The sequence below is a fragment of the Raphanus sativus genome, chromosome 8 (genome assembly GCF_000801105.2).
Source record: "Raphanus sativus cultivar WK10039 chromosome 8, ASM80110v3, whole genome shotgun sequence".
NCBI lineage: Eukaryota > Viridiplantae > Streptophyta > Magnoliopsida > Brassicales > Brassicaceae > Raphanus > Raphanus sativus.
In genome coordinates this window covers 12,597,290-12,625,210 of record NC_079518.1, presented here as the reverse complement: position 1 = coordinate 12,625,210, position 27,921 = coordinate 12,597,290, and the positions used below count along the sequence as shown (strand labels likewise).

Below are 27,921 nucleotides of genomic sequence, written 5' to 3'. Positions count from 1 at the left end.
CGATTTTCGTTATTCCCGACGATATGTGTGATGTCTCTGGAGCTCAACGGAGGTCCCCGGTGGTGCTCTGTCCGCGGCGGAGTAGATCCGGTCAGGCCAACAGCGAATCTGGAGCAGATGCGAGTCGTGTGAAGCGGAGATCTAGAGATGGGTCGGCTTTTAGGGTTCAGGTTCCGGAACTTGACGAGCGTTTTCTCCCGGTCTCGTTTGTTCTTCCCGGAGGCGATGGTGCGTGGTAGCGTTTTGTATCATTTTACTTGCAAATCTGGAAGCCAGACTTGGAGGCGGCTTGATACTCAGATGTGGAAGCAAAAGGGAGAGTGGTTGTGTGTGAAGCTGGCCTAACATGTGGGTGTTTCATCGCTTAAGCTCGCCCAGGTGAACTTCGGAGGATCTCCTTCGGATGCGTACCGGAGCAAATAGAGAGGATGTGTGTTCTCTGGAATGGCTCTCTGAGTTGCGTGTACTGAACAATTCCAACTCGACCTGAATCGTCTATGGTTCGGTTAGGGAAGGAAAGGGAAGTACTTCACTTTGATCAAACGAAGCTACGTCATTGGCGTGTAGAGCGACCAGTAAGAGGAGTCCGTCCTCCGGTTCTCGGAGGTGGAACGTGGCCAGTCTCAAGCTCTTCCGTGTGGTCTACGGAAGAAGCCATGAAGCTTGGTGTTCAATGCGTTTAGTAGCATCACATTCGCGATACCGATCTAGTGACAGATCCGGTAGTGGAGCTACTTCTCCTAACTTGCAGGGTTCTGGCTCGACGTGGATGGAGCCACTGCCTCAACCCGATTTTTAACAGTTTCAGAACCACTGATTATAGCGTATGGTCTTCTTTGGCGAGAGTATGCGTCTTACGGGCGATGCAGCAACTGGCTGTATTTTAACAGTCCCATTCTAAGTTCCAGGGTGCTATGTGCTTCAATGTTCTCTCAATATAGAAGTCTTATAGGTTATAGTCATGTTTTGTTATCTGTTTTTTAGTGGTAGAATTAGGTGGTCTAAGAGACGGTTTATTCCGAGTCTTGGGATGAACTTGTTCTCACAGTGGTCAAAAATACAATGATGTACTCTAGGTTGCGCTGGATCCGAGTGAGAAATCACCTAGTGAGTGTTCCAGGGTGTTGCTAAGATGCATTGTTGTATGTGTGGTTAAACTGGTGTGGTCAAATGAGTTGTACCAATTTATAGGTTAATGAAATAGTTGATGTTGAGTTAAAAAAAAAAAAAAAAATCTTAAAAGTTTGTTGTCTTAGGAAATTTTGCTATTAAAAGTGGGATGGGAAAAGCGAAACATGTACACATTTATTTGATACAGTTGCTCTATAGTTTATTTCTAGTTCAGTTAGTTTTTAAATATTATAGAATTATCGTTAGGTCTTAGCTAATATTCACGTCTTTCCAAGTTTTATTTGTTTTCATATTTTTGCTTTTCTACATCAGTTTCTTTTTTGCTTTCTAATCTAAACTATGATCGCAACCATAACAAATAAGACTATAAGAGAAGGAAGAACTATGTAAATAACTGATCGTAGAGAATACACAAATGTTTTCTTTTCTCTATATAGAACAAAACTTGAGAAAAATAGGGGTTCGTAATCCCCCAAAAAAATAATTATCGAGTGCTTTTTGTTAGAGAGATGCCAACTTTCCTTACTTCATGTTGTTTATATAATTTATATATTGACTTGCAGTTGCCGACTACAACTATACTAATTTTAGCTTTTTTTTTCCGTCAAGTTTAATTAATAAAACGGGTCAAACCCAGTACAAGGCCGAAGCCCAAAATCTACTACAAGGGACCGAAGCCCAAAGGCCCAGCGGGCATACAAACTAGAAACAAAAGACCCATCGGCCCAAACCCACATAATTCTTTAGACGCCACGTGTCCACCACTCTCACAAACTCGCCCACGCGTACGCTCCATCGTCACGCGCTAGACACGTCACCCCGCTCCTCACCTCGAGATCCGAAACATCACATCACGTTTCACAACGTCGATGTTCGCCGGAGACGTCGCGGCAACCACCGTTTCGTCGGATCTCGCTATGACCGGAGCGCATGTACCCCTCATCTTCGCCTCTTCTTCCACGGAAAGCTTCACCGGAACCATACCGCGCTCTCTTCTAGGATAGAAGTAGACACCATTCACCAACTTTAGAAACCGCCGTCGCTTCTCTCATCGGATAGAGCCATCGATCCGTCGAGCTTAGTTAAACATTATCCAGAAACCTATATTTCACAAATAACCATACATCATACATGTTATCTGTTCAAAAAGAAGTTTTATATGTTCATATATAGAATAGTCAGTAGCTTATGGTAGGTAGTGCACATGGCTAAAAATCAAACACGTGAAGCTGAGTCAAGAGCTCATCTTCTTCCTTCTTCCTTTTATGTCGCCTTTCCTTATTTATCAATTGCATTGGCCCATTGTTTTTGATGTTTGGTTTGTTAATTAATTCATTTAATCTCGTTAAAGTGCTATGCACATTGCAAACAGAAAACACACTTCTCCCAGCTCAGCCAATGAATTTTCCGCTTATGTTCAACATTACTCCACCAGAAATTGGCAATGACACTGGAAAGACTGCCTATGATCGACTTGGGAAGTTTAAACACCGACATTGCAGAAACAGGTAAGGCCGCATCAACAGCCTTTATCATAACCTCTTTTCCACCGTGAGATAAAGTTTTAAGATGCCATCCCGAAATCTTCTTGCCAAGCTTTTCTTTTAGGTATGAAAAAACATGGACCTTTGATCCAGATATGCATTCCGGTAATCCAAGATATTTAGCCTCTCCACCTTCCGCATCAATACCCATTACCTGCTTGACTTGAGTCTTAAGCTCCACGGCAACTCTTCTACCAAAAATGATAGAAGATTTGGCTGGATTAATTACTTGACCTGTCACTGCTCCATAGCTTCTCAAAATTCGCATCAGTACCTCACTTTGCATCACATTAGCTTTACTACAGAACAAGCAATCATCTGCAAAGAGTAACTGATGTATAGACGGTCCATGTTCACCAAACTTGATGCCTGTAAGCCTGCCTTGACTCTCCGCTTGAGCTAACAAATGTGTCAAACCTTCAGTACATAAAACAAAGAGCAAGGGGGAAAGCGGATCCCCTTGACGCAGGCCCCGTTGCGGTGTTATCATGCCATGAGGTTGATCATTAATCAATACTGAATAAGTCACCGTCGAAACACACTTCATGATCCAGTATATCCACTTCCTGTCAAACCCTAACGCCTCCAGTAATGATCGCAAGTAACCCCATTCCACACGATCATATGCTTTCGACATGTCTGTCTTGACCATCATGAATTCTGAAGTCAGTGATAACACATCCCCAAGAGAGTGTACCACCTCATGCGCTATAGTGATATTGTCAGTCATAAGTCTTTCAGACACAAATGCTGACTGTGTTGGCGAGATCAACTCTTGCATCCATGGCTGTAGTCGCTTTACCATAATCTTAGAGATTATTTTGTAAAGCACCGAACAGAGACTGATTGGACGTAAATCAGAGATCATCTCTGGATCTGGAATCTTAGGAATGAGACATAAGTGTGTATAGTTCCATTCCTTGGGCAGAACACCATTTTCAAAAAATCGCTGCACTTCACACACCACTTGGTCTTCAATAGTCGACCAGAATTTCTGAAAGAATAGAGCAGACATACCATCAGGCCTCGGTGCTTTCGAAGGATTAATGGAAAACACCGCATCTTTAACCTCCAATGCTGACACTGGTCGACATAACTCCTGATTCATTCGATCAGATACTCGTGGTACCATATATCCAAACCATGACGTGAATGGGGCAGGATTTGATGACGTGAACAGCTGTGAACCGCTACTTCACCTTTTGCTGCCTCTGAGTATACCGGTTGCCCTGCTACGTCGATTAGTTTGTCTATCGATTTTCTTGCTCGAGCTGCCTTAACAGAGTCATGAAAAAACCTTGAGTTTTTATCACCTCGGTTTAGCCATTTATCTCTACTCTTCTGCCACCAGTACATCTCTTCCTCTCTGTGAGCCCGCATAAGTTTCTGTTTAATCAAAGAGATCCGCTGAGATGATTGATGCAGAGCCGATTGCTCATTCTCCAAAGCCATTTCCCGATGATGGATTTTATCTTTTGAGTTCATATTGCTTTGCTTCAGAAGACTGAGCGATCTTCTACATGCTTTGAGACAATCTGTCACCGATGCATTTTCCCTGTGTTTTGCAAACTCCCATGCATTTAACACATTAGCTTGTACCCCATCCACATCTAGGAATCTTCTATCAAACCGAAACCATCCCCGATATTTCTCCTGAGCTTCAATGAGATGAATTAGAACCGGCCGATGATCAGATCCCCGTTTATCCATAAAAGTCTGGCTTGAGTTTGGAAATTTTTGAAACCACGCCTTGTTTGCAAAACAGCGATCTAGTCGTGTATGAACCCAAGACTTGTTTCTAAGACCACTCCAAGTGAAACCATTGTCATGGCTTGGAAGTTCTTCAAGACGACAAGCTTTAATCATTTGAGTAAAAGAATCAAATGATTCATCTGACCTCCAAACTCCTCCTATTTTCTTTCCATTATGGAGAATGTCGTTGAAATCTCCAAAGACACACCAGCTCTCTTCTCTGTTTACACCAATTCTACTCAATCTTTCCCACAAATCCATTCTGCTTCTGTACACCGAGGGGCCATATATACAGGACGCATAAAAAGAAACATCCCCATATTGTATTATACAATCCAAAAAGTTCTTATTTACATCCAGCAACTTATCATTAACTAATTTCTTCCAAAACAAAGCAAGACCCCTAGCATGCCATATGGGATCCACCGTAAAAACCTGATCATAACCTAGCCATACTTGTAAATCTACTAGAACATCCCTTCGATTCATAGTTTCCATAAACAAAAGCACCTCCGGAAAATGTTTTTGACGTATCTCCCGTAGGCGTGAAATTGTCAGGCCCTGAGGCCGCCCCAGGCCCTGACAATTCCAAGATACTATGCTCATTGGATTTCGGCAGTCCCTCATTCGGGACCACCCTTGGTTCTTTGCGCCCAGCGACTTTGTGTTCTTCGGCACCTACACTTTCTACCTTCTTCTTAGCTCTTGGACGTTCCATCTCTTCGTGCTCCCCATATAGCTCTTGGAGAATGCCTGCTCCCCCCCCCCCCCCCCCCCCGTTTCTGCTCCTTTCTTTTCTTGACATATGGCCTTCGTCGTGCTTTAGCAGATTTTTGGCTAACCCCGGATGGTTGAGATACTAGGTACCCCGAACCATATTTCGTAGAGTTACAACCAAAAGTTGAAGAGGCCTCACCAAGCAGAACCAGCTCCCTAGAAGTAAAGACACCCTGAGAAGTAACGCCAGATGGATGAGTCTGTTTCTGTACCCTGTCACTCTCCTTGAGCATCTTTAAATCTTCAATATGCTGTCGCAAGTTATCTCCTTCGTGAGCATAAATCGCTGAACCCATAAATTTCACGAGAGGAACCCCAACTTATGCCTTTGTCTGGGCTGGAGAATTAAGGTCCAGATCAAAGACAATCCCTTTGCCTCTGTCAACTTGATTAGTGAAGATCGGTGCAGCTTCCAGTCTCAGCATTGTTTTTTGAGTGATAGGGTCCTTTTCTGCGTCAGCCACAGATGATCGAACACGATCAATTTTAATAGCCTTGTCCTCCTCAGACGCCATTCGCAAGTACATCCTCATTTCATCCAACACCTCCGTTGCAATCTTTTCTCTTCCTGTCGTCTTGCAAATCCCCACTTGGTCTTCTGATAGAACACCAAAGAGAGGGTCATCCTCGCCAATGATTAATTCCTTTTTTCTGTTCTCCTGGATAATCCTTGCTCTTCTCTCTGATGCAGCATCTCTACGTTTTTTGACCACCAGGGGGCACACATCTCTTTCGTGGTTCAATCTCTGGCATTCATAGCACCGCTTTTGAATTCGTTCATAATTGAACCGGAGTTCCACAGAGCCACCCTCAGGTAAGTTGATGACTTTCGTCTTCCTCAAAGGTTTTGAAACATCAAAACGAACTTTGACTCTGACATAGTCCTGAATCTGAGGTCTGTCTGGATCAAAAGCCACCATCAAGACTTCACCTAAGATTTTTTCTCCCAGTTCTGTGATAACCTCCTTAGTATAATAGTTGACCGGCAGATTTCTAATCTGAATCCAGATAAGGATAAACTGTAAGTAGTTAGTAGGAGGCTTTTCCACCCACCGATCAATCGCCAGAGTCCAATCGCTAAAGGTATGGACCCCCTTTTCCAGCACCTCCTCGAGATCATGTTGATGATCGAAGATAAATTGGAATCGCTACTTTGACAACGCAAATCCCCTTACTCGACCTTGTTTTTGCCACTTCCTTGGCATATCATGAATAAGACCCGACATCTTCTGAATATCTGGATTTAGAATTCGTCTGATGAGGCTTCGTGAGTTCCTCTCAGATGATTTAAATTGAAGGAGGTTCGGCATATCAAAAGGCTTGTTTTCCTCCTCCAAAGATAAAGCCATCATCGCTTTGTCCATTGCATAAGACATCTTGAAATTTGTGAGTATCAGATCTGGAAAAGATTTCCTCCACCGTGAGAAATAAGAACAAATCCTAAACCGCTTGAAGATTCCACCGAAAAAGTTATCGGAAAGCTAAACTTTGTGGCGGATGTGTCACTTTTAAACGACAGCTGTGCTCTACTCACTTAAACGTGTTTATCTTAAACGAGAGAGAATCTTAGCCCAAAAACTTCATTTTCTTTATACTTAAAAATATGATTTTGGTATTAATAGAAATTTAAGGTTTAAAAAGAACAAAGAAAAACATGTTCAAAAAAAAAAAGAACAAAGAAAATAGAAAAAAGGAAATTTACCAGCCCATGCGACGAGTGACTAATTCACACTTTTTTTTGGTAAAAGACTAATTCACACTTCTTAATAAATAACGTTCCAAGAGAACATAACTATTTACTATTTGGAACAATCTTTTAAAAAGGTAAATCATACGTATGAGAGCTGAAAAAGTTGTTGCCAACAAAAGAAAAGAGATCTTAAAAAGTTATCACACACATGTAAACTACTATACTAGTACTAGTATAATTTCGGGTTCATTTATTATCGAATCCGACAGACATTCAAAGTCCAAACAAACATACATTCATACTCCAACACACACATTTATTTTTAAGTCCATTCTTTTTTTTTTTGCCATTCAATAACTCATCGCTTTCTTTAAAATGTTTTCTGCATTTTTAATGAAATATTAAATTTATTGATTGCCAAACAAGAATGTTCATGTAAAAATCAATACTATTCAAATAGAAAGAAAACATATGGACCCAATTTAATCATAGGTAAAATATTTTTTAAAAACTATATCTTATATATACAGTTTTACCTAACAATATTACTAACTATATACCGTTAAATATAGTGTAAATAAATTAAAATTTAGAGAAGTAAATCTAAACAAATATTTTCTGTCAATTATGTGTTAATTAAGATCTCCCATATCAGATTTCATTTAATGAAATTTATGATAAATTATAACTTGATCCTAGGTAGAATAGGTTTTAAAAAACTATACCTTTTACAGTTTTGCCTAACATATAATATTTATTTCCTAGCATATAATACTACTAACTATATACCCTTAAATATAGTGTAAATAAAGTAAGATTTTTAAAGTAAATTTAAATAACTATCTCTATCAATTATGTATTAATTAAGATCTTCCATATCATATTTCATTTGATGCAATCTATGATAAATTATATTTTGAAACATTTTTGACATCTACAAAATTATTCATCGAAATATAAAAAAAGATAAACTAATATTTTCATATAAAAAAATAAAAAATTATAATCTCAGTTTTCGAATATAAAAATCATCAAAGTACAAAAAATTACAAATCCAATAGTTTTTTTAATTTTATGTACAGTTTAAAAGTATGTAAAAATAATTTTAAGAATATTATTAGTTTTCTCTAGGGCTTTAATGGGTCAACCATGGTTAGATCACAAGTTACTGATTTTTTTTAAATAGATTTTATCTGGTTTTATCATATTTTTAATTAACATTTTAACTCGATTGTACACTGATCACCTAGTTTATCAGTTCAACCACGGGTCCATGTCGGATATGAAAATACTGAATATATATTTTTAACATAAATATGTAGATCAAAATTAAAAATAATACTCATTCCATTTCAATATGTATGATATTTTGGGTACAATCTCTTATATTAAAAAAAATACTTTTACCTAAAAAGTATCAATAAATATATAAATTAAAAGTAAACTATTTCCAATTATAAAATACACCATAATATATAATTAGTTGCTAGTTTTTAATAAATTTAAAAGTTACATATATAGATCATTGAAAACATCTTATATTTTGAAACATCAAAAATTTCTTAAAATCTTACATTTAGAAACAGAGAGAGTACATATGATACAAGTTGTTATACTTTTACCTAGTGGCGGACCCAGACTTAGATTTTAGGTGTGGCATAAATTAGGTTTTGGCCTAAAATGAAAATAAATTTATAAAAATACAGTAAAAACTACAATACATGGAGTTGAACTCAGGTTAGGCAGGTCAATAGAGGGGATATTAAGCCAAATGAATTACCTAATCTTCTCTGGAATATAACAAAAGTAGATGGATTATAAATTTAACATGTGGGAGCTGACCCACCATGGTCCGCCTCTGTTTATACCCTCAAAATTATTCGTCTCAGTTAGTGATCACATTTTAGAGAGAAAAAATTATCATGAATTCATTATTTTTCAACGTTATACTAGTTAAGCTGATTTTTTTTGAAATTATTAAAATATGAATTTTACTCTATTTTCTCATTTTTCACGTACATAATAATTAAGAATATTTTTAGTTTTGATGAAAAACAAATTGAGATAAAATCTATTTTTTAATCTAATTTTTAAATAAAAATATATTAAATATTTTGTTCATTTTTCCCTCATCAGACTCTCACAAACCAATAGAAGCCATTGAGTAAACATGCCTAGATAACCTTTTCCAAAAGAGTTCTTTACTAATAAATTTATATAGAAAATTAATAGTATAATATCTTGAAGTCAATTGAAAAGAATTTATTTATTTATCACTTATTTAATTATACATTATTCATAAAATATAACTATAAAATATACAGAAACTGTAAGTTTCATAACTAGTAATATATACAGAAACTGTAAGTTTTATAACTAATAAAATATACATGAACTGTAACCTATATAACTAATATATATATATACATGAACTGTAAGCTATATAACTAATATATATCAAATCCAAATGCAATATAAAGACACTGAATCTTTGGCCTTTTTCTATGATTCATAAAATATTTTACAAGAACACTTAAACTTCCTTTAACCTGTAGTTTCTAAAGATCCAACGGTTTTCCTGCTTCAAATTAGGCCTCTAAGCTGTTTGTACTAATATCAATCCCACTCATTTCCAAGATTATCATCACTAAGAAACCACTACACAAATCCTTTGGTAGAACAAATTTATGTGGAAAGATACAACAGACTCACAAAGCTATGCTAAAGATAGTTTTTAGTTATCATGTTGTTATGTCAGAGGCATAGGGGATACCTTTCATGCTCTAAGGAGAGAACTGCTATGTTATTGACAACTCTGCTTATGAGAAGCCTACTGAAACAGTTTTTAACGATGAATGAGGCAATGGACAGAAGGTTAAGCATTCTAATCAAAGCACTCTCAGAAAACCAGCTAATTCTGTTAGCGATCAGTTTACCAATCCCCATCCGTTGTAGTGAAGGTAAAACCTTGAAGACATTAAGACCAAATTACACATCTTAGCACCAAAGCAGAAGCTATTAAGCTCTTGTAATGAAAGCAAACTCAACTAAACAATTTGTGAAACTTGTGATATAGATTTAAGTACCATTAGATCATTGATAGAAGCGGTCAATCCATACTCAGAATCAGCCTAACCGAATCCAACAAGCTGGCCAGTGAAAGAGTGAGATGAGACAAGTCATGAAAAAAATTCTCATTCTTGTTCTGTTTCCTCCAAGTCTGAAGGATACAAAGATGAGGCAAACACTAAAACGCATCATCATCGTCCGTATCACTAGTATCGAACAAGGCAATGCGGATGCAGAACAATCACACTTGATTCTTCTTACCCATCTTAGTTCCATAGATACAACTACAAGAGACGCATTACAAACACAAACAGTTAAACCTATTTCTTCCAGCAGTCTTGGTCACACAACATTCCACCACAGGAAACAGGATATGAATATAAAAACAAATATAACTAAGGGAAAACAAGGGAACTATGTGCCTCAAGATTTTTCTTGGCGTAAGAAAAATGAAAACGGGTTTAGCGGCAAAAGGAATCCGGTTATTGACGATAGAATCAGGTTTAGTACACGATAACCGGTAGGGAGCCAGAAGTGAGCGGGAAAAGGCAACATAACCGCGAGAAACAAAATCGTGACAAAAAAACGCGAGAGACAGAAATGCATTCACGAGACTGATGATCAAAGGAGAGACTTTGAATCAAAAGAAGAAGCATTTGAGTTCTACAAAGAGAATGCCAAATCTGTTGGGTTTAACACCATCATCAAAGCTAGTCGTTTTTCAAGAATGACTGCTCGTAGTCCACTTGTATGGAAATGTTTCAATTTTCGTTTTCTAAATCATATGTCCAGTTTGAAATCGGATTGTGATATAACAACATCAACACATTTCATTATGGTCTGTGTTATTAATTGAGATATGGTTTGCATATGAGAAGTATAACAGTTTTTATATATTGTTTCATATAAACGCCTATTGTGAAAAAAAATATTTTAAACTGTACTTTTTGTTTAACAAGTAGTTGGACTAAATCATATTGAAGTAAAAGAAATTAGAAGTTTGAATTCAAATGAAGGGGATCATCTTGGAGGTTTAACTCGTAAAAAGATAATATAAGTCACATATCAACGACTTAATCGTGGTTCCCCCCGAACATTTGTGAGAACTGAGAATTAGGATTTCTGGTCAAGAAGCTTTGACCAATCTTACTATTGACTCCTGAAGGCATCTTCTATAGCTGTATCTGTATCTATAGATTTCGTGTTTGACTTTTTCATACTCGTTATTGCATGAATCATGTGATGAAATCATGGTTTGAGGTGCTTTGTAAGGAAAAAAAAAAAAAGAAAATCGTGAATTTTTTAAATTTAAGCCTAAAATCAGCCGATTGAAGTGAACTTCAATGGTTTGACAAAAAAGAAGTGAACTTCAATGTTTAAAAATTATTTTTAGGTATTTTTGACTAATATATTTTTCCACTTTAATGGACCTGAAACAGGTAGTTTTTTTCCTAATATACCAGAGACATTTCATATTGAAATACTTTTTGGTAATTTCCAAGAACAATGTCTCTGGACTCTGGTCCATCCTTCGTGTTCTTTTTAAAAAGTTCTTTTAATAATTCTTTTTTTTGCTAAAGGGCTTTAGTTTTTTTTTAATAGTTCGTAAAGAAGATTCGTCAAATAAACCCACCGCCTAATTGCGAACTAGCTAGTGACAGCTCGTTTAACGGTCATTAAATCTGTTTTCAGGTTCATTAAAAGTGACAATATACTTATTTATGCGTATTTTTTTTAATTTTTTTTAGAACTTTTATATTTCTATAACTTGTAACGGCATTATCAGCTCTCGTGTCATTGCCAGGGGCGGATCTACTGTTCACGCGGTGCGGGGAAGTGCCCCCAGTAAGTTTTTGACTTTCAATGTAATTGTTATTTAATTTTTTTCCTTGCCCCCACTAAAAATTGTGAATATGCCCCCACTGTTTTCTTTGTCGATGGACAAAACTAAAAAACAAAACATTAAAACTTTAAAGTTAGGTATACTTAAATCTACGTGGCCTTACTATTCATTAAATCAATCAAAATAAAAACAAATCTTTAAATTCATAGCCAGAAGCCCATGTTTTTTTTTGTTTGGTCAGTAGATCATCAAGCCTTTAGCAAATTCCCAAAGACCAAAGATAATTCTCAAAAAAAAAAATTCCCAAAGATCAATAGAGTAGTGATTAATCTAGCCATATAAAAATAGTTAGTGTTTATATCTATAGTTTATAAAATTGTATTTATATGTATTATATAAATTTTGTAAGTTTTACTAGTTACATATATGGTTTTGATTAAAAATAACTTTTATGTTTTTATTGACTAAAATATTAGATATATATTTTATTTTTAATAATAGAAATATTTTTATTACTAGTTTATATATTTTTATTTTCCCCAATAAAAATAATCTTTGAATCCGCCACTGATCATTGCTCACACCATATATATCGACAATGGCTTTTGTCAAAACGATATCGACTTAACGACAACTTTCAAACTTGAGTAAAAAAATTTTTTTTTTTGCTTCAGTTTTATTATCTTTATTTTAAGGAAAATATTAATTTGGTAAAAAATTGGTCACCTGAAACAAAGGTAACTTGGTAAGTCCAACTGTACGTGTTTAGACCAAAGCTGATCAAAAGTGTAAACATAATTTACAAACAATCTAAATTTTTTACATGTTATAGACTTATAGTTAAAAAAAACTCATTGATATCAAGGCCTTCTTTCTAATATTTTTTTCTTTTAATCATAAAGGAATATATGAACAACTGGTCGATCAAGAATAATTATCAGCACTACCAATATTTTCTTGACTGAAGCACTACCAAAATTTTTATTACGAAATTGATCACATTTTCCAAATGAACTTCTTTACATATGCAATTATCGGGAATATATTCTGAAAGCTGGTCAAAATAAGAAAAAAAAACTGATTACTATGTTTTTATAGCTGGTCATTGGTCAATATGCAATAAACCTGAATGCATTCAAAGTAAAGTGATGAAAATTTATAGATAACCAAAATATTTGGTAGAACGTGAGTAGTAGTTTACTTTTCTATGATCTACCAAATTTAATATCATAATCATAAGAAAACACTTTAAAAACAATATATTGACCAGTAAACGATCGGGAGAACCGAAGAGACAGGAAATCATCAAAGTCAAGTCTTTCTGTAGATCATGCTTGATGTTATCACCATTTGTCGTTTCATATAAAATTAGTTCATTGTCAGTCCATCTCCATCCACACCTAATATATTAATATTATTGTACATACATATGTATATAACGATACAACATCGAAATTAACCTTGCATCCAAGCTAACGCTCCTACGAAAAGATATTTTGAAACTTAAGTTGGCGTGAAACTAAAGCTAAAACTTGTTATTCTTTAGATGTTACACCAAAAACAAACAAAAAGCTAAAGCTAAAACTTCTAATGAAAAGTAGAATAAAAATATTAATCAACTGATAATTTTTGGTGTGATCACCGTTGGTTACTAATCCCGGGGGATGTAGATAACAATACGAGAAATGATTTTCAACCTAAAGATGGAACGATGATTTTTACAAAAAAAAAAAAGATGGAATGATGATCACAAGTCAAAGAAAGTTGCAAAAGTGAATACATTTTATCTTTTAAATTCAAAATTTAGTGATGAATTTACATAGTACCTACTTCAAGAAAAGTTAGCAACTTAGCACTAAACCCATATTTTATATACCGAAGCAATTTTGGGCCACGACGCGAAAAATATCAAAATCCATGAAACCATATATAGTTTGGATCATAATAGTATAGTGATGAGCAAATCATCATATACATTGTTTAAATCAAGAGAGCAATATTCAAATACTTCAATTAAAATATACAATTACTTGCTCAACACTCTTAATGATTTACACACTGCCCAATATATTTTATTGAGTAACTAAACTACAATTAAACCATATTAAAAACTTCAAGGTACAAGTCAACGTCAACGATCATCCATAGGGTTTGTACGGCAATACATCTCCGCGTATGCTATAAAGCAACCCTAACCTTAATCCTAAAGCCTATGCAATGAATACACCAAAGAAAAAATAAAATAGAAACATAAAAACAAAGAAAAAATATCCAATGAATAACAACAACTCATCTAGAGCAGGCCAGTGGTTACACCACTACGAACCACACCAAGTTCAAGAGTTCACTCCGTGCTTCAATGCTATTAGTATGAATTCACCATCAGGATCTTCCCTCGGAGACGGTGGTGTTGCAGCGGCGCATGAAACGGCCGGAAAAAGAGCTAGAGCTCCGAGGAGAGCCATACCAACTACTCGCCTAAATGCCAACCCTAGCAATTTTCGATCTCTAGTCCAGAAATTCACGGGACGCTCTGCGGTCGGTGAATCCATCCGTAGAAAAGGTCCGGTGACTCTGGATTTCAGGTCCCCAACTACACTCTCTAAAGAAGCTATCTTTCCGGTCTCCCGAGACCACAATAATTATGATAAAGATCATGATCATGCGCTTAACCGGCATGTGAGTAGTGTGCAGCGTCACGTGACTTGGTCAGGTGAGGAAGCAACGACGTTGTATCAATTAGGTGAGGAAAGTAACTCGGTGTTTTATCAAGATCATGATCTTTTGACGGAATATTCGGGCAATTGCAGTTATGATGATGTTTTAGATCATAAGGATTATTGTTATCATGACTTTTACGTGGACACGGCCACGTTGGAGGAGTTTATGATGAGAGATCTTGATTTATAATATAGCTTGTTTTTAGTCATCTGATTATCATGAAGATGATGTTAATCATGATCATGATGATCGATGTTACTTTGGGGAATAAGTATTCGAGAATATTGCTTTACAAGTCCAGCGAGCATTTTCTAAAAATATTTGCTGAACAAATATATTGTTTTCTATTGCAATAGAGATGTAAATTTTGTACGCCGATTTTTGAAAAATCTTTGTTCTGCTAATTTGATTTTTTTTTTGCCGACTGCTAATTTGATTAATTAGTTGCACTGTTGTAGTAGATAATACTATCATTATTTTACTTCGAACAGTGAATAATAAAATTAAAATTAGTAAAGATGTAAGATGATGTCGGAGACTTTGGTTGCTAGTTTGCATGGAAACTCGTATAAAAATCCGTTTCACATTTCAAAAATGTTTTAAAATCATTTTTTTTTTTGGAAATTTGTAGAACTCATTAAAATTTGTTTTCTAAATGTCATTTTGAAAATTCAATGGAAACCTACTTTTTCATTTTAAAAATTTCTATTTTGGAAACGTGAAGAAATATTTAAAATACAAATTTTATAACTTATATTTTTATTTTGTGTTAAACATTTTAATATTTAAGTATTGAATATCTGCTATTTAAAAAAATTAATATAATTTCAATATTTAATTATTACTTGTTTTAGTTTTGTATACTTAACATAAAATTATTATTTGTTGATTTATATTTTTAGATAGATTAAGAAAACAAAGTTTCGAAATGTAATTTTAAAATTTTGTAGGAATGGAAACGTTTTGGAAATGTTGCAATCTAGTTTTGGTCGTATACTCTTTTAAAAACGCGTAAATTTTCAATGTTTTTAGTCGGTGAAATTTTACAAACGTAAGGGAGTTATTTTATTATACTGTAATTTCCTTAAGACGACAGAGAAAATGAATCAAGGGAAATGCCAAAAGAGCCAACAGTTGAACAATGTCCGCAGTCGAAAAAAATTACTCAACTTTGTTTTCGAGTTTCTTTTGAGAAAACTTTGTTTTCAATTGATATAGAGATATTCATAAACCTTATTTTATGGTCAAAGTTTATGACCACTCCTTTGGATGTATATGACAAAGTCAAATTTGCATCATACTATTGATAAATTCCTTTCACATTTCACTCACATGCTTAAACTCAGGGCCATAACTTTTAAAAGAAAATACTTTGACTTGTTATACAAAATGTTCAAGAAATCGATAGGCGGTAACCATAAATTTTGTTAAAAATATTTATTACGTACAGATTATTTGTCTTAATGTTAACGAATTATTGCTTTTTGTCATCTGAATTATTTTTTATTATATATATATATATTTTTATATTTACATTAGATATTTTTATTTATTTTAGTTGTAAAATTATTTGATCAATTATAAAAATATAGATTGAAAGATAAAAAGAAGAAAATTTGTGGATTTGCACTGATTTTATTGCTTGATATAATATATTAAAACTTATTTAAATATATTAAACTGATTTAATCGATTTCTAATGGTTTAAATTAATTTGAATCACATAAGTCAATTTTTAAAAGGAAAATGTTTTGGTTATGACCGTTTTTCGTCTAAATGCCGTTTAGACAGAGTTTTGGAATACATATATTAGGTGGCAGATCAATAAGGTCTCATTCATTCGTCCGTTTGAGTGAGCTAAAGGGAATATATACAATTTTGTTTTTAACTGAAGACTGAAATGTAACGTAAAATTTTTGGTAATTACCAAATGAGTAAAATGTTGTACATCATATATCAGTTGTAGAAAAGAATCGGAGAATGGTAGTTGGACAACAAACCTCTAATTTTCGATTGGACTCACTTTGTATAATGACAGCTGACCCGATCAAACAAGCTGATACATAGCTTAGTTTGTAAGTATAAGCTATTGGTCCTAGAAGTTATGAATATAAATATTTGGTGTCTATCAAGTCTATCTATAGAGACACTATATAATATAATACTAAATCATGACCCGCGCACCTGCGCTGATTTATCTTTTGATTCACATATTTTATATACATTTGGTATATTATTTAAAATTTATAATATAAAAAGTTAGAATGATCCGGAACCAAAAAAATCGACCCGGATAAAAAAAAATCAAATACCTACTTAGATCCAAATGTTGAGAACTTGAAGAACTTATACCTGAAATGAACAGATTTATACCCGACCCAGTGAGCTAAATTTCAAACATAATATCTTTTGTTATATTTTTAATTCATTTTGTTGGATTGGTGAGATTTACTATTTATTCGGAAGATTTTTGGCTAACTTAATGGTATATATTCGTAGGTTTCTTTTTTCTGAACAGGAAAAAAAAAAGATTTGGGTCTTGATTAAATTTATCTTATATAACAAATTGCTGCTATAAATAATTTTTATAAAAACTAATTTGTAACAGTAATGTCATTTTTGTTATAAATTAGTATATCATGGTTTATAGGTTCAAAGTATAGAATTAGTCGTCTTCATAGTATTGCTAATATTGATAGATGCAAGTTAATGAATACAGATAATATATTGTATTATTAGTAATATGTCGTAATATGTCGTATAGTATTATATGTTAGTAGATGTATCATAAATAATCTATCTTATAGTATAATATGCTAGTAGATGTATCTAGCTTATAGTAAAATATATATAATATAAGGAAACATGCGTAGTGAATATAATAATAAGGTAAGAAGTGAAAAACTATGGTAATGGTTGATATTAATTATTTATAAAAAGGCATGTCTAATAATAAGTAGATTAATATAGCATTAAATACATAAGGTCCAATCTACCTAGAAAAAGTTATAATGTTTCTGTTTTAATAAGATAGATAACCTTTGTATCCTGTAATGAACGATGTTCTGATAGCGATTCTTAAATTAAGAAAATATAAGAGAATATTACCTTCAGAGGCACATTATGACTTCTTAATATCATAAAAGAACACATTCCTATATCACACACTTTCCACCCACATCTTTTACTCTTATAACCCTCAACTAAACCTTCTAACCAAACGTTTTATCTAACTTGAGTTTAGTTAAAAAAAATTAATAATAATAAAAATAATGATAATAAACATTATCGATACTCTCAAGAACTCTCTCCTCTTCGTACTTTTCAATCTAAAATTGAAAACAGAGAAAACCTAATTAGTATCTAGACTATCGATACTTTCCTCTTCAGATCTCCTCTTGATTTTGGAATCCCCTTCTTCTTCATCTTCTGAATCTCTCTCCTTCTTCATCATACCCTTCCGTAATCATCTCCATCAACGCCGTTAATCTAAACCTCGACCCCGAAGGTTCTCTACTTACCTTCTCCAATCATCTCCATTGACACCGTGGTCTCTCGACATGGAATGTTAGCCCACACAATCTATCTAAGCAACTAATTGCCTGTTGTGATAAGCTTTAATTCAATTGTATGTGAGAGACGGTTGATTCAAATTTTTTTTTTTTAGATCCGGAGATCCCAGAAGACAAACGTCTCCCACGATCTTGAACAAGGCGGTGATAGTTATGAACGGTGGTGCTCAGTAAAATGGAAGAGGTGTTGGACACCGTGGTGGAGATGGCGGTGGATGCTATAGTGGAGGCGGTGGTGGTTATGGAGGTGGCGGTGGTGGAAGGTGGTAGTGGAGGTGGAGGAGATCGTGGAGGCAGTGGTGGTGGATACCATAGTGGAGTGTTGGTGGTTTTGGAGGTGCATGTAGTGGATACGAAGTTAATAATGGAGGTGGAGGAGATAGCGGAGGCGGTGGGGTTTAGATGGTGGATCTTTTGGAAATGTGTGTGTGGATATTGTTGATGTGGTCGGAAGAATTGTGGATAATGGAGGTGGAGGAGATAGTGGAGGCGGTGGTATGTATGGAGGTGACGATGGCTCTCTTGGTCAATGTGTGTGTGGATGTTGTTTATGTGGTCGGAAGAGTTGTGGATGAGGTTCTTGTGGTCAGACTTGTGTTGATATCATCGTAAGAGTTGCAGACGGCCTCTCGAAGGTGGATACAAAAGTGGTAATAGAAGTGTAGGTGATAGTGGAGGTGGTGATTAAAACAAAAGTGGTAACGGAGATGGAGGAGGAAATAGTTATGGACAAGAAGAATTGTGTTAACGTTTTCATAAAGAAGATATGCAATTGAATGTTTGAATTTCAAGATTTTGTACAAGCAAGTGCAAGCTTTAGTATACAATGTCTAGGAACTTTGTTAGAACATGAACCTTGACCATAATATATCGTCCACATAAATCCATCCACAAAATCTCGTCCATGAAACCTTGTCCATCAAAACTGATTAACGAACATAAAAGAGTTGAAGAAGAAATACAAATGAAAGACACCGAAATTAAACATCTAAAAGAGAATTTCAAAGTAACGGACGTTAGGGTCTTTGAACTTAGCCTTGTACACTGCCGCTATTACTTTTGCAGTCCCTCTTTTCATGTACTCGTTCCTACTCTCAATTGGGCAAGAATGCTCCAGCTGCGCTTTCCTAATTTCATAGTAACCAGCCCCTTTTATTTCATGCGCTGTTACTCTCCAATCACAGCGTGTATCCGAGCACTCGCACACAAAAGAGCCCACCTTTGTCCGTGTCTTTTTGAATTGGATCTGCCTCTTTATTGCATAAATGGCCAGAGCAATTTGACAATCAACCTTGCTACCATAAACTTTACCCACATGCACAACACCATCCGCTTCTGACACATCTAGTCTTGGTATCTCAGCAGCCTCATAAACATTGTCATCATAAAGAGGGGGGGGGGAATGTCAAACTCTTCATCGTCGACTTCCTTAAGCATGCGTTTATTACCACCCCATCCACCGGTTTCTTGACCACGATTACCACATCCACCCAAAGTTGTTTTCCCCATCCAAGAGAAGTCATCCATCGGTACCTCTTCGGAATTTTCAGCTCCGCTAGCCACACCGGGGATGTATGCCCATCTCGCATCTTCCCCCTTAATCACACCTGATGCATCTTTATCATTGAACACTAACTCAACTGCATTTGAGCCTCCAAAATCTCCTTCTAGTAGAGGGGACCAAAAATCATAGTCATAACCTCTAGGTCTGACATCCCTCTCATCAACCTCTTGCGGACCAATGTAATCACTTTCAAGACCTTCGCTTGTTCCTCGTATATCATCAAACGCATGACCATCTTCCGACACAGTACGGTCCACCCCGCTGAGACCACTAGATGAACCTCCAACATGGGGGTTACTCTCCGACCTCATCCTCTCTTCAAACTTTTCAACCTCATTCACCAAATCTTCATCGTCCAGATCGATGAAGCTAGTTTTGGACCCAACACTAGAGACATTTATCCCTTTCCTCTTCATCCCTACACCAACACCGCTCTTACCACACACAGGTGTCTCAAAACCAATGCCGTTATCATCTTTAGAGACATCCACTACCAGCCGTTCATAGGTCGCGAACAGGTTAAGTGAGCCCCTAATAACCTTCATATGAGAGAAAAAGTACTTCAAAGCTCCGTCACTTGTTAGCAGAACATGAGGTGTTTTGATTCCAGTTGCCAAACCCAAGCTGTCTGGTGGCCAATAAGACAATGCTACATCATACCGTCCACTAACATTGAACTCAACAAGAACCCTACGTTCAAGCTCTCTCATGGTTATTCCTTCATCCACCGGTATCATCCTAGCCATCCTATTCTTGTCCACCATAAACTCCCATTTCCCATCGGAACCACAAACCCATGCTCCACAAAAAACCAGACACATCTCATCCATCTGCAAGCGACCACGAAAATAACCTAACCATCAGTTTTCAAGTTTTTATCAGTTTAACCTATAACAGAAGAATAACGCGAGCAAAACTATAAAACAAGATATACAAACAGGAAGAAGGTACCTTCGACAAGAAGATCCCAGACGGAAGAGCGGAGAACCACAAAACTATCGCCTTATCTCTCAACACTTCAAAGAAGGAAAATTAGTGTTTACTTTGCTTTTCCTACGAGAAACCTCCCATGCTTACTCTCTCTTCTTAATTGCACCATTCACCTAAAACAATCGCAGGATATTCTCCACCGTTAGATCTTGTACTTTGCATTACATCCAACAGCCCACAAATACTCTCTTCACCCCATATACCTACTAATTTAAAATGATTTTAAAAGTATTTATTGCCTTCCTCTAGCTACCTCGTTAACTACTATTTTTTAAGTTATATAAATGAGCATCATTTATGGTAAGTAGAAAGAAGGAAAAGAAACCTAGTTACAAAAATAAACTGGTTTGGTTGGTTTCCTTAAAGCACACAGCAAACTACATATCTCCTCGTTGGGGGTATTTTCGTCACTCTATGATGCACATCAAGAAGGAAACTGTGCTCAGGAAACAAAGTGTCCTTTTGTGATCCAAAAAAAGACGAAGTGTCTCTGAACGTAACGTTCTTAAAATATAAAGTGACTATTGAGAGTCAAGTAAGGACAATTAACTTCTTCCACAAGCAAACATACGAATTAACAAGCAACAACAAGGACCAAGTATAAGCCTTTTTAGTTTCAAAAAAAACTATAAGCCTTTTTCTCAAAAAGAAAAAAAAAGAAAAAAACAATAACAACAACAAAAACAAGGACCAACTCTATACAGTAGTAGTTACATTTTTGTGATGAATATGGTAGCTAGAGCACCTCTGACCATAGTTTGAGGAGATGTTATATAAAAGTCTATGTATTTCTTTGATTGATAATGTACAACGATACAATCAATATATAGTAGAGGTCGTTTGTAGAGATCCTCTATACAAGGGATATAGTCAAATAACAAGATCCTAGAATATAGGAGAATATGGTTAGGCATATTCTATCACCCTCCCTCAGTCTTATCGTTGGGTCTTCTAACGGAAAGACTGGTTTTGAAGTCATTGAAGATCAGTGTAGAAAGACCTTTAGTGAAAAATTCTGCAAACTGAGATGAGGATGAAACATGAAGGACTCGTACTTGACCCATGGCAACCTTCTCACGTACAAAATGGATATCTATTTCCACATGTTTGGTTCGTTGGTACTTGACGGGATTTGTGGATAGGTATACGGCACTGATATTATCACAATACACCAGAGTTGCAGTGGAGATAGGACATTTGAGTTCGAGAAGAAGGTTCCTTATCCAACAAGTTTCAGCTACAACATTTGCAACACCTTTGTACTCAGCCTCGGCGCTTGAACGTGAAACTGTATCTTGTCGCTTTGAAGACCAAGAAACGAGGTTACTGCCTAAGAAGACACAGTAACCAGATGTGGAGCGACGAGTATCCGGACAACCTGCCCAGTCCGCATCAGTGTAGGCCGTGAGAGTGTTTTTGCTGGATTTGTATAGCTGTAGACCGTCGGTGATAGTTCCCTTGACGTAGCGTAGTACTCGTTTCATAGCATTGAGATGTGAGACGCGAGGATCATGCATGAACAGGCAGAGCTGCTGCACTGCATATTGAAGGTCTGGGCGCGTGAGTGTGAGGTACTGCAGAGCACCGGCTAGACTTCGGTAGAGGGTTGGATCAGCGACTCTGTCTCCACTGTCTTGAGATAGCTTTGACTTTAGATCAACTGGAGTACTTACAGGGTTGCAGTTTTGCATCGACGCTCGGACCAATATCTCTTTTGCGTAAGCCGACTGTGACAAGAGCATTCCTTCTGCGTTGTAGTCAACTTTGATTCCTAGAAAGTATTTGAGTTTCCCATCATCAGACATCTCAAATTCTTTCTTTAGGAGTGCAGTAATATGTTGACGTATAGCAGGAGAAGAAGCCGTTAATAGGATGTCATCGACATAGAGAAGAAGAAAGGTGAAAGTCTATGTATTTCCTTGATTGATAATGTACAACGATACAATCAATATATAGTAGAGGTCGTTTGTAGAGATCCTCTATACAAGGGATATAGTCAAATAACAAGATCCTAGAATATAGGAGAATATGGTTAGGCATATTCTATCACCCTCCCTCAGTCTTATCGTTGGGTCTTCTAACAGAAAGACTGGTTTTGAAGTAATTGAAGATCAGTGTAGAAAGACCTTTAGTGAAAATGTCTGCAAACTGAGATGAGGATGGAACATGAAGGACTCGTACTTGACCCATGGCAACCTTCTTACGTACAAAATGGATATCTATTTCCACATGTTTGGTTCGTTGGTACTTGACGGGATTTGTGGATAGGTATACGGCACTAATATTATCACAATACACCAGAGTTGCAGTGGAGATAGGACATTTGAGTTTGAGAAGAAGGTTCCTTATCCAGCAAGTTTCAGCTACAACATTTGCAACACCTTTGTACTCAGCCTCGGCGCTTGAACGTGAAACTGTATCTTGTCGCTTTGAAGACCAAGAAACGAGGTTACTGCCTAAGAAGACACAGTAACCAGATGTGGAGCGACGAGTATCCGGACAACCTACCCAGTCCGCATCAGTGTAGGCCGTGAGAGTGTTTTTGCTGGATTTGTATAGCTGTAGACCGTCGGTGATAGTTCCCTTGACGTAGCGTAGTACTCGTTTCATAGCATTGAGATGTGAGACGCGAGGATCATGCATGAACAGGCAGAGCTGCTGCACTGCATATTGAAGGTATGGGCGCGTGAGTGTGAGGTACAGCAGATCACCGGCTAGACTTCGGTAGAGGGTTGGATCAGCGACTCTGTCTCCACTGTCTTGAGATAGCTTTGACTTTAGATCAACTGGAGTACTTACAGGGTTGCAGTTTTGCATCGACGCTCGGACCAATATCTCTTTTGCGTAAGCCGACTGTGACAAGAGCATTCCTTCTGCGTTGTAGTCAACTTTGATTCCTAGAAAGTATTTGAGTTTCCCATCATCAGACGTCTCAAATTCTTTCTTTAGGAGTGCAGTAATAAGTTGACGTAGAGCAGGAGAAAAAACCGTTAATAGGATGTCGTCGACATAGAGAAGGAGGAAGGTGAAAGTCTATGTATTTTTTTGATTGATAACGTACAACGATACAATCAATATATAGTAGAAGTCGTTTGTAGAGATCCTCTATACAAGAGATATATTCAAATAACAAGATCATAGAATATAGGAAAATATGGTTAGGCATATTCTATCATTATAAACATTTTAAAAAAATTAAATAAAATTAAGAGAGAGACTGGAAAAAAGTTCTCAACTCAAGATTTTTAGACCATCTCCAATGAAGTTCTTTTAATTGGAGCTCTTAAAATATGTATTATATAAGTATTATATATGTATACATATATAATACATATTCTAAGAGGTCCAATGGGAAAAATTTCTATTGGAAATATTCTTAAAATCCCACTATATCTCTACATAACATTTGTAACTTTTACATTGGTTGGTTTGTATTTTATAAATAAATTTTAATTGTCTAATTATAAGTTACTAAAATATCAACATTCTTTTTTTTAAACGAACTTCAATAGAGTTCTTATTGTTGGAGGTGCTCTTAGTTTAATTGTATCTCCCAACAAAAAAACACGTTTGATAGCAATTTACAATTTCTGAACAATACGGCTATAGCGTGAATGAAAGGTGAGATGTTTGTCATTTATATGTCGATGTATGAAATGGCTGCAGAAATTAAGTTAATATACGTACTTGTTGTACACTTGTACTTGCATGTTGTTTAGCTAATTATTTTTTTTAATAATCTATTCTATTAAAATACAAGTCATAACTTCTATTCATATGTGATTTTTTTTAAATAATGAATATTTTCTAGAAAATCATATTTCATTTATTCTTACTTATTGGCATCATTAAGATATCACATCTTATATAATCAACTCATATAACAACTTTACCTATAAAATTGTTTTAATTTTATATTCAATTATTAAAATTCTGTTGGAAAAGATGAAAGAAAATCTTACAAAAACATTTAAATATTTTTAAAGAATGCATTTAATCAATTTCTTAATTAGTAGTATAATTTTATTAAAATAAATTAAAATTAAAATTTTATTATAAAAAAAAAATAAAAATTTATGCTATTTTCATAAACTCTCTAATTATAGTATTTATTATAGTAAAATGAAAGTACCATATGAATTAAATAATAAAATTATAGTAAATTAATAAAGTAACTTATTTTATTTTTAAAAATCTTTCATTATAAATACTATTCACCATTAAAAGGGGTTTAACATAAACCATGTATAAAAGTTTGCTAAAATTATAATCCTAATTATTTGAACATAACAATATATTTATTTATAAAATCCTCCTATATATTAAATTTTTAGATGCTAAATTATATTTTTAAAACACAAAAAGGAAATATAAATGATCCTAAAAAATTATATTCTATAGTATAACTAAATAAATTTTAAATATGTTTTAAATTATATTTTAAAAATTTTATGCTGATGACAAAAAAAATATTTTGCATTGAAACTGTAGAAATTAAAAAATCTATTTGATTATTTCAAATTATAAATTTATTTTACCGAATTTGAAATTATCTTATTATGTGATAACAATTTATAGAAAATAAAAGGTATAAAATAGATTATATATTAAAACGTCAAATAAAAACTTAAAAAATAAATTATAGAATCACATTATATAGCATTTAAATGCAAATCATATAATTGAAATGTTTACGATTATATCAAAGTTATACATTTATGACATAGACATAAAAATTAATCGACAATAAAAAAGGGTTAAAGTATTTGTTTGATTTAGAAACATACATATGTTTTTTCCCAAAAAAAAAATCAGTTCCTATACTTTTGACTTTTGAGAACAACATAATTGAATTACTAATTAGTAATGATCCATTTGATATTGACATACTATATTGACCCATTTATAAGAGGTTTATTGTTTTAATAGATAAGAAGATCTCTATATTATGTAAATCTCATTTTAAATTCATATGTGTTTGAATCACATTATACAAAAACTTATATTCTAATAATATACCTCCATATCTACATATTAAAAACAAAAATAATTTTTTTAATTAGTATTCAATCGTTTGTTTTATCATTTCTATAAATATCTAAAACTAAATGCTAAGAGATTAGTGTATGTGAATATTATAAAATTGTCACAAAATTCAAAAACAATTACTAAATAATAGTTATTTTCTTACTACTACATAATATAAATTGAAATTAGATCCATCTATTAGTTTTAATAATATATAAAGAAATATAAATAATTTTCAACTTTTTTGAACTTTGCATATATTAGTTTGTCAAATGACAAAAATCCAACAAAACATAAATATAATAAGAATCAACAAATACATTTGAGTTTGATATAATTAATTGAATAAAACAAACAAACTATAATAAAACAAACAAACTATAATATTTAGGTATTTGAAAATAAATAAATAATTATATATTTAACTATAATGCTTACAGTCTATCTAAAGAATGAGAAGAGAAAAGGCAAGAGATTCCCTGAGAAATTTAGGGAAGATGTGGACACGCTTCTGTTGAAGGAATTCATTCTTCTTGGTGTCCTTGGTCTGGTAACGGAAGAAGAAGACTAAAGTTGCAGAGAAACAGCAGCAATAACACTGTAACAGACCAATTAGGGTGAGTTTCTTCAGTTTGAGCTCTATGGCTTCCTTTTCTTCTTATTTTGTTTCATTTTTCTTCTTCTTAACATATCTTAAGATTAAGAACAAGAATAGAGAATTCAGTTGGTTCATTTTCTTATTATTATTGATTTTTTTATTTTTCTTTGTGGAGAAGTCTCAGTTTTCAGTGATAATTTTTCAAAGAAAAGTGAGTTTAAAAAGTCTAACAATACATGTTTCGATTTTAACTTTCAAGCCTCAACTTTGTAATCAAAATGAGATGTGGAAACATGGGTTTTGATAAACGAAATTGACATCTAGAAATAAAGAGATACGTAAATGTAAATGTAAACGTGTCAGTCTATGCCAAGAACTTTCTTAAGCTGCCTCATCAGACCATTCATGTAGGGGCTGTTTGTTTCACCATTTGTCATTTCCATTCAGATGATTCATTTATATGATTTATCTAGATGATCCATTCAGATTTTTGTACATGTTTGTTTGTTCATCCAGATATCTCATCTAGATAGATCATCTAAATGAATCATATTTTTGTTTCTTTATTTTCATTTCCATTCAAATGAGTTTAGTAAACAAATTACCAAAATACCCTTGTGTTAGTTTAATCATATGGTTGATATTATTTTTAACTATATTACATTTAATTATTTAGTTTAATATATTTACATTAGAATTATTTCAAAAATTAACAATTTTTTTTTTTGCGGTTTGGACGGGAAAACAAGATTTCTCTGTTTTAGCGGACAAACACATTTTCTGGTTTTGGTGTAAAAATACAAATTTTTGATTTTGGCGGGAAAACACGTTTTTGCGGGAAAATGAAATTTTCGGTTTTGGCGGAAAAACACGTTTTTGCGGTTTGACGGAAAAATGAGTTTTTTTTTGTTTTTGGCGGAAAAACGCGTTTTTGCTGCTTTGGCGGAAAAACCAGATTTTTCGGTTTTGGTGAGAAAATGAGTTTTTCGGTTTTGGCGGGAAAACAAGATTTTGTGGTTTTGGCGGAAAACACGGTTTTGGCGGAAAAAACGCATTTTTGCGGTTTTGGCGGGAAAATGAGATTTTCGGTTTGGCGGGAAAACGCCGTTTTGATGTTTCGGCGGGAAAACGAGATTTTGCGATTTTCGCTGAAAAATAATTTTTTTTTTGATTTTAGCGGGAAACATGTTTTGTGGTTTTGGCATCAAAACGCGTTTTTGCGGAAAAAGGAAAATCTTTGGTTTTGGCGGAAAAACGCGTTTTTGCCGTTTTGGCGGGAAACACGTTTTTGCGAGAAAACGAGATTTTCAGTTTTGGCGGGAAAACGAAATTTTTTGGTTTTGGCGGAAAAATATGTTTTTGTGCTTTTGTCAATTTTTACGTAGGACAAAATGATATTATGTTTAGGTTTATAATTTGTAAATTACATTAGGAGCATAATAGACATTATACCATTTTGAATGAACCATCTCCATTCAAATGATCCAAATTGGTTCATTTGAATGGACTTTAAAATTAAGCCTAGATTTCCAAAAGTCATCCGAATGATTCATCTGAATGAGTTGCACTTTTAGTGTCTAAACAAACAAAATTCTCATCTTCATCCAAATGACTCATTCAGATGGAGAAACAAACAGGCTCG

At 34.6% G+C, this 27,921-nt stretch overlaps 3 protein-coding genes across 3 annotated transcripts; 1 reads left to right on the top strand and 2 right to left on the bottom strand.

Moving 5' to 3' along the window:
* Window positions 1-5,524: 5,524 nt before the first annotated feature.
* LOC108820017 (uncharacterized) lies at window positions 5,525-6,580 on the bottom strand. Its single transcript, XM_018593013.2, has 2 exons — window positions 6,380-6,580; window positions 5,525-6,202 (listed from the first exon to the last, which is right to left on the bottom strand). The coding sequence occupies exons 1-2, from the start codon at window positions 6,578-6,580 to the stop codon at window positions 5,525-5,527; spliced, it is 879 nt and encodes a 292-aa protein (XP_018448515.2).
* Window positions 6,581-13,968: 7,388 nt separating this feature from the next.
* Window positions 13,969-14,922, top strand: LOC108821453 (uncharacterized). Its single transcript, XM_018594492.2, has one exon. The coding sequence runs from the start codon at window positions 14,081-14,083 to the stop codon at window positions 14,714-14,716; it is 636 nt and encodes a 211-aa protein (XP_018449994.1). The 5' UTR covers window positions 13,969-14,080; the 3' UTR covers window positions 14,717-14,922.
* Window positions 14,923-21,573: 6,651 nt separating this feature from the next.
* On the bottom strand, window positions 21,574-22,458 carry LOC108820016 (uncharacterized mitochondrial protein AtMg00810-like). Its single transcript, XM_018593012.1, has one exon. It carries the CDS (start codon window positions 22,456-22,458, stop codon window positions 21,574-21,576), a length of 885 nt encoding a protein of 294 aa, XP_018448514.1.
* Window positions 22,459-27,921: the final 5,463 nt, after the last annotated feature.

Excerpts from the sequence above, each read along its gene's own strand:
- LOC108821453 (XM_018594492.2), top strand. The coding sequence starts at position 14,081 with ATGAATAACAACAACTCATCTAGAGCAGGCCAGTGGTTACACCACTAC.
- LOC108820017 (XM_018593013.2), bottom strand. The coding sequence starts at position 6,580 with ATGTCTTATGCAATGGACAAAGCGATGATGGCTTTATCTTTGGAGGAG. Across the intron at positions 6,203-6,379 it reads AGTGGCAAAAACAAGGTCGA|ATTAGAAATCTGCCGGTCAA; the intron begins GTAAGGGGATTT and ends ATCTGGATTCAG.
- LOC108820016 (XM_018593012.1), bottom strand. The coding sequence starts at position 22,458 with ATGTCTGATGATGGGAAACTCAAATACTTTCTAGGAATCAAAGTTGAC.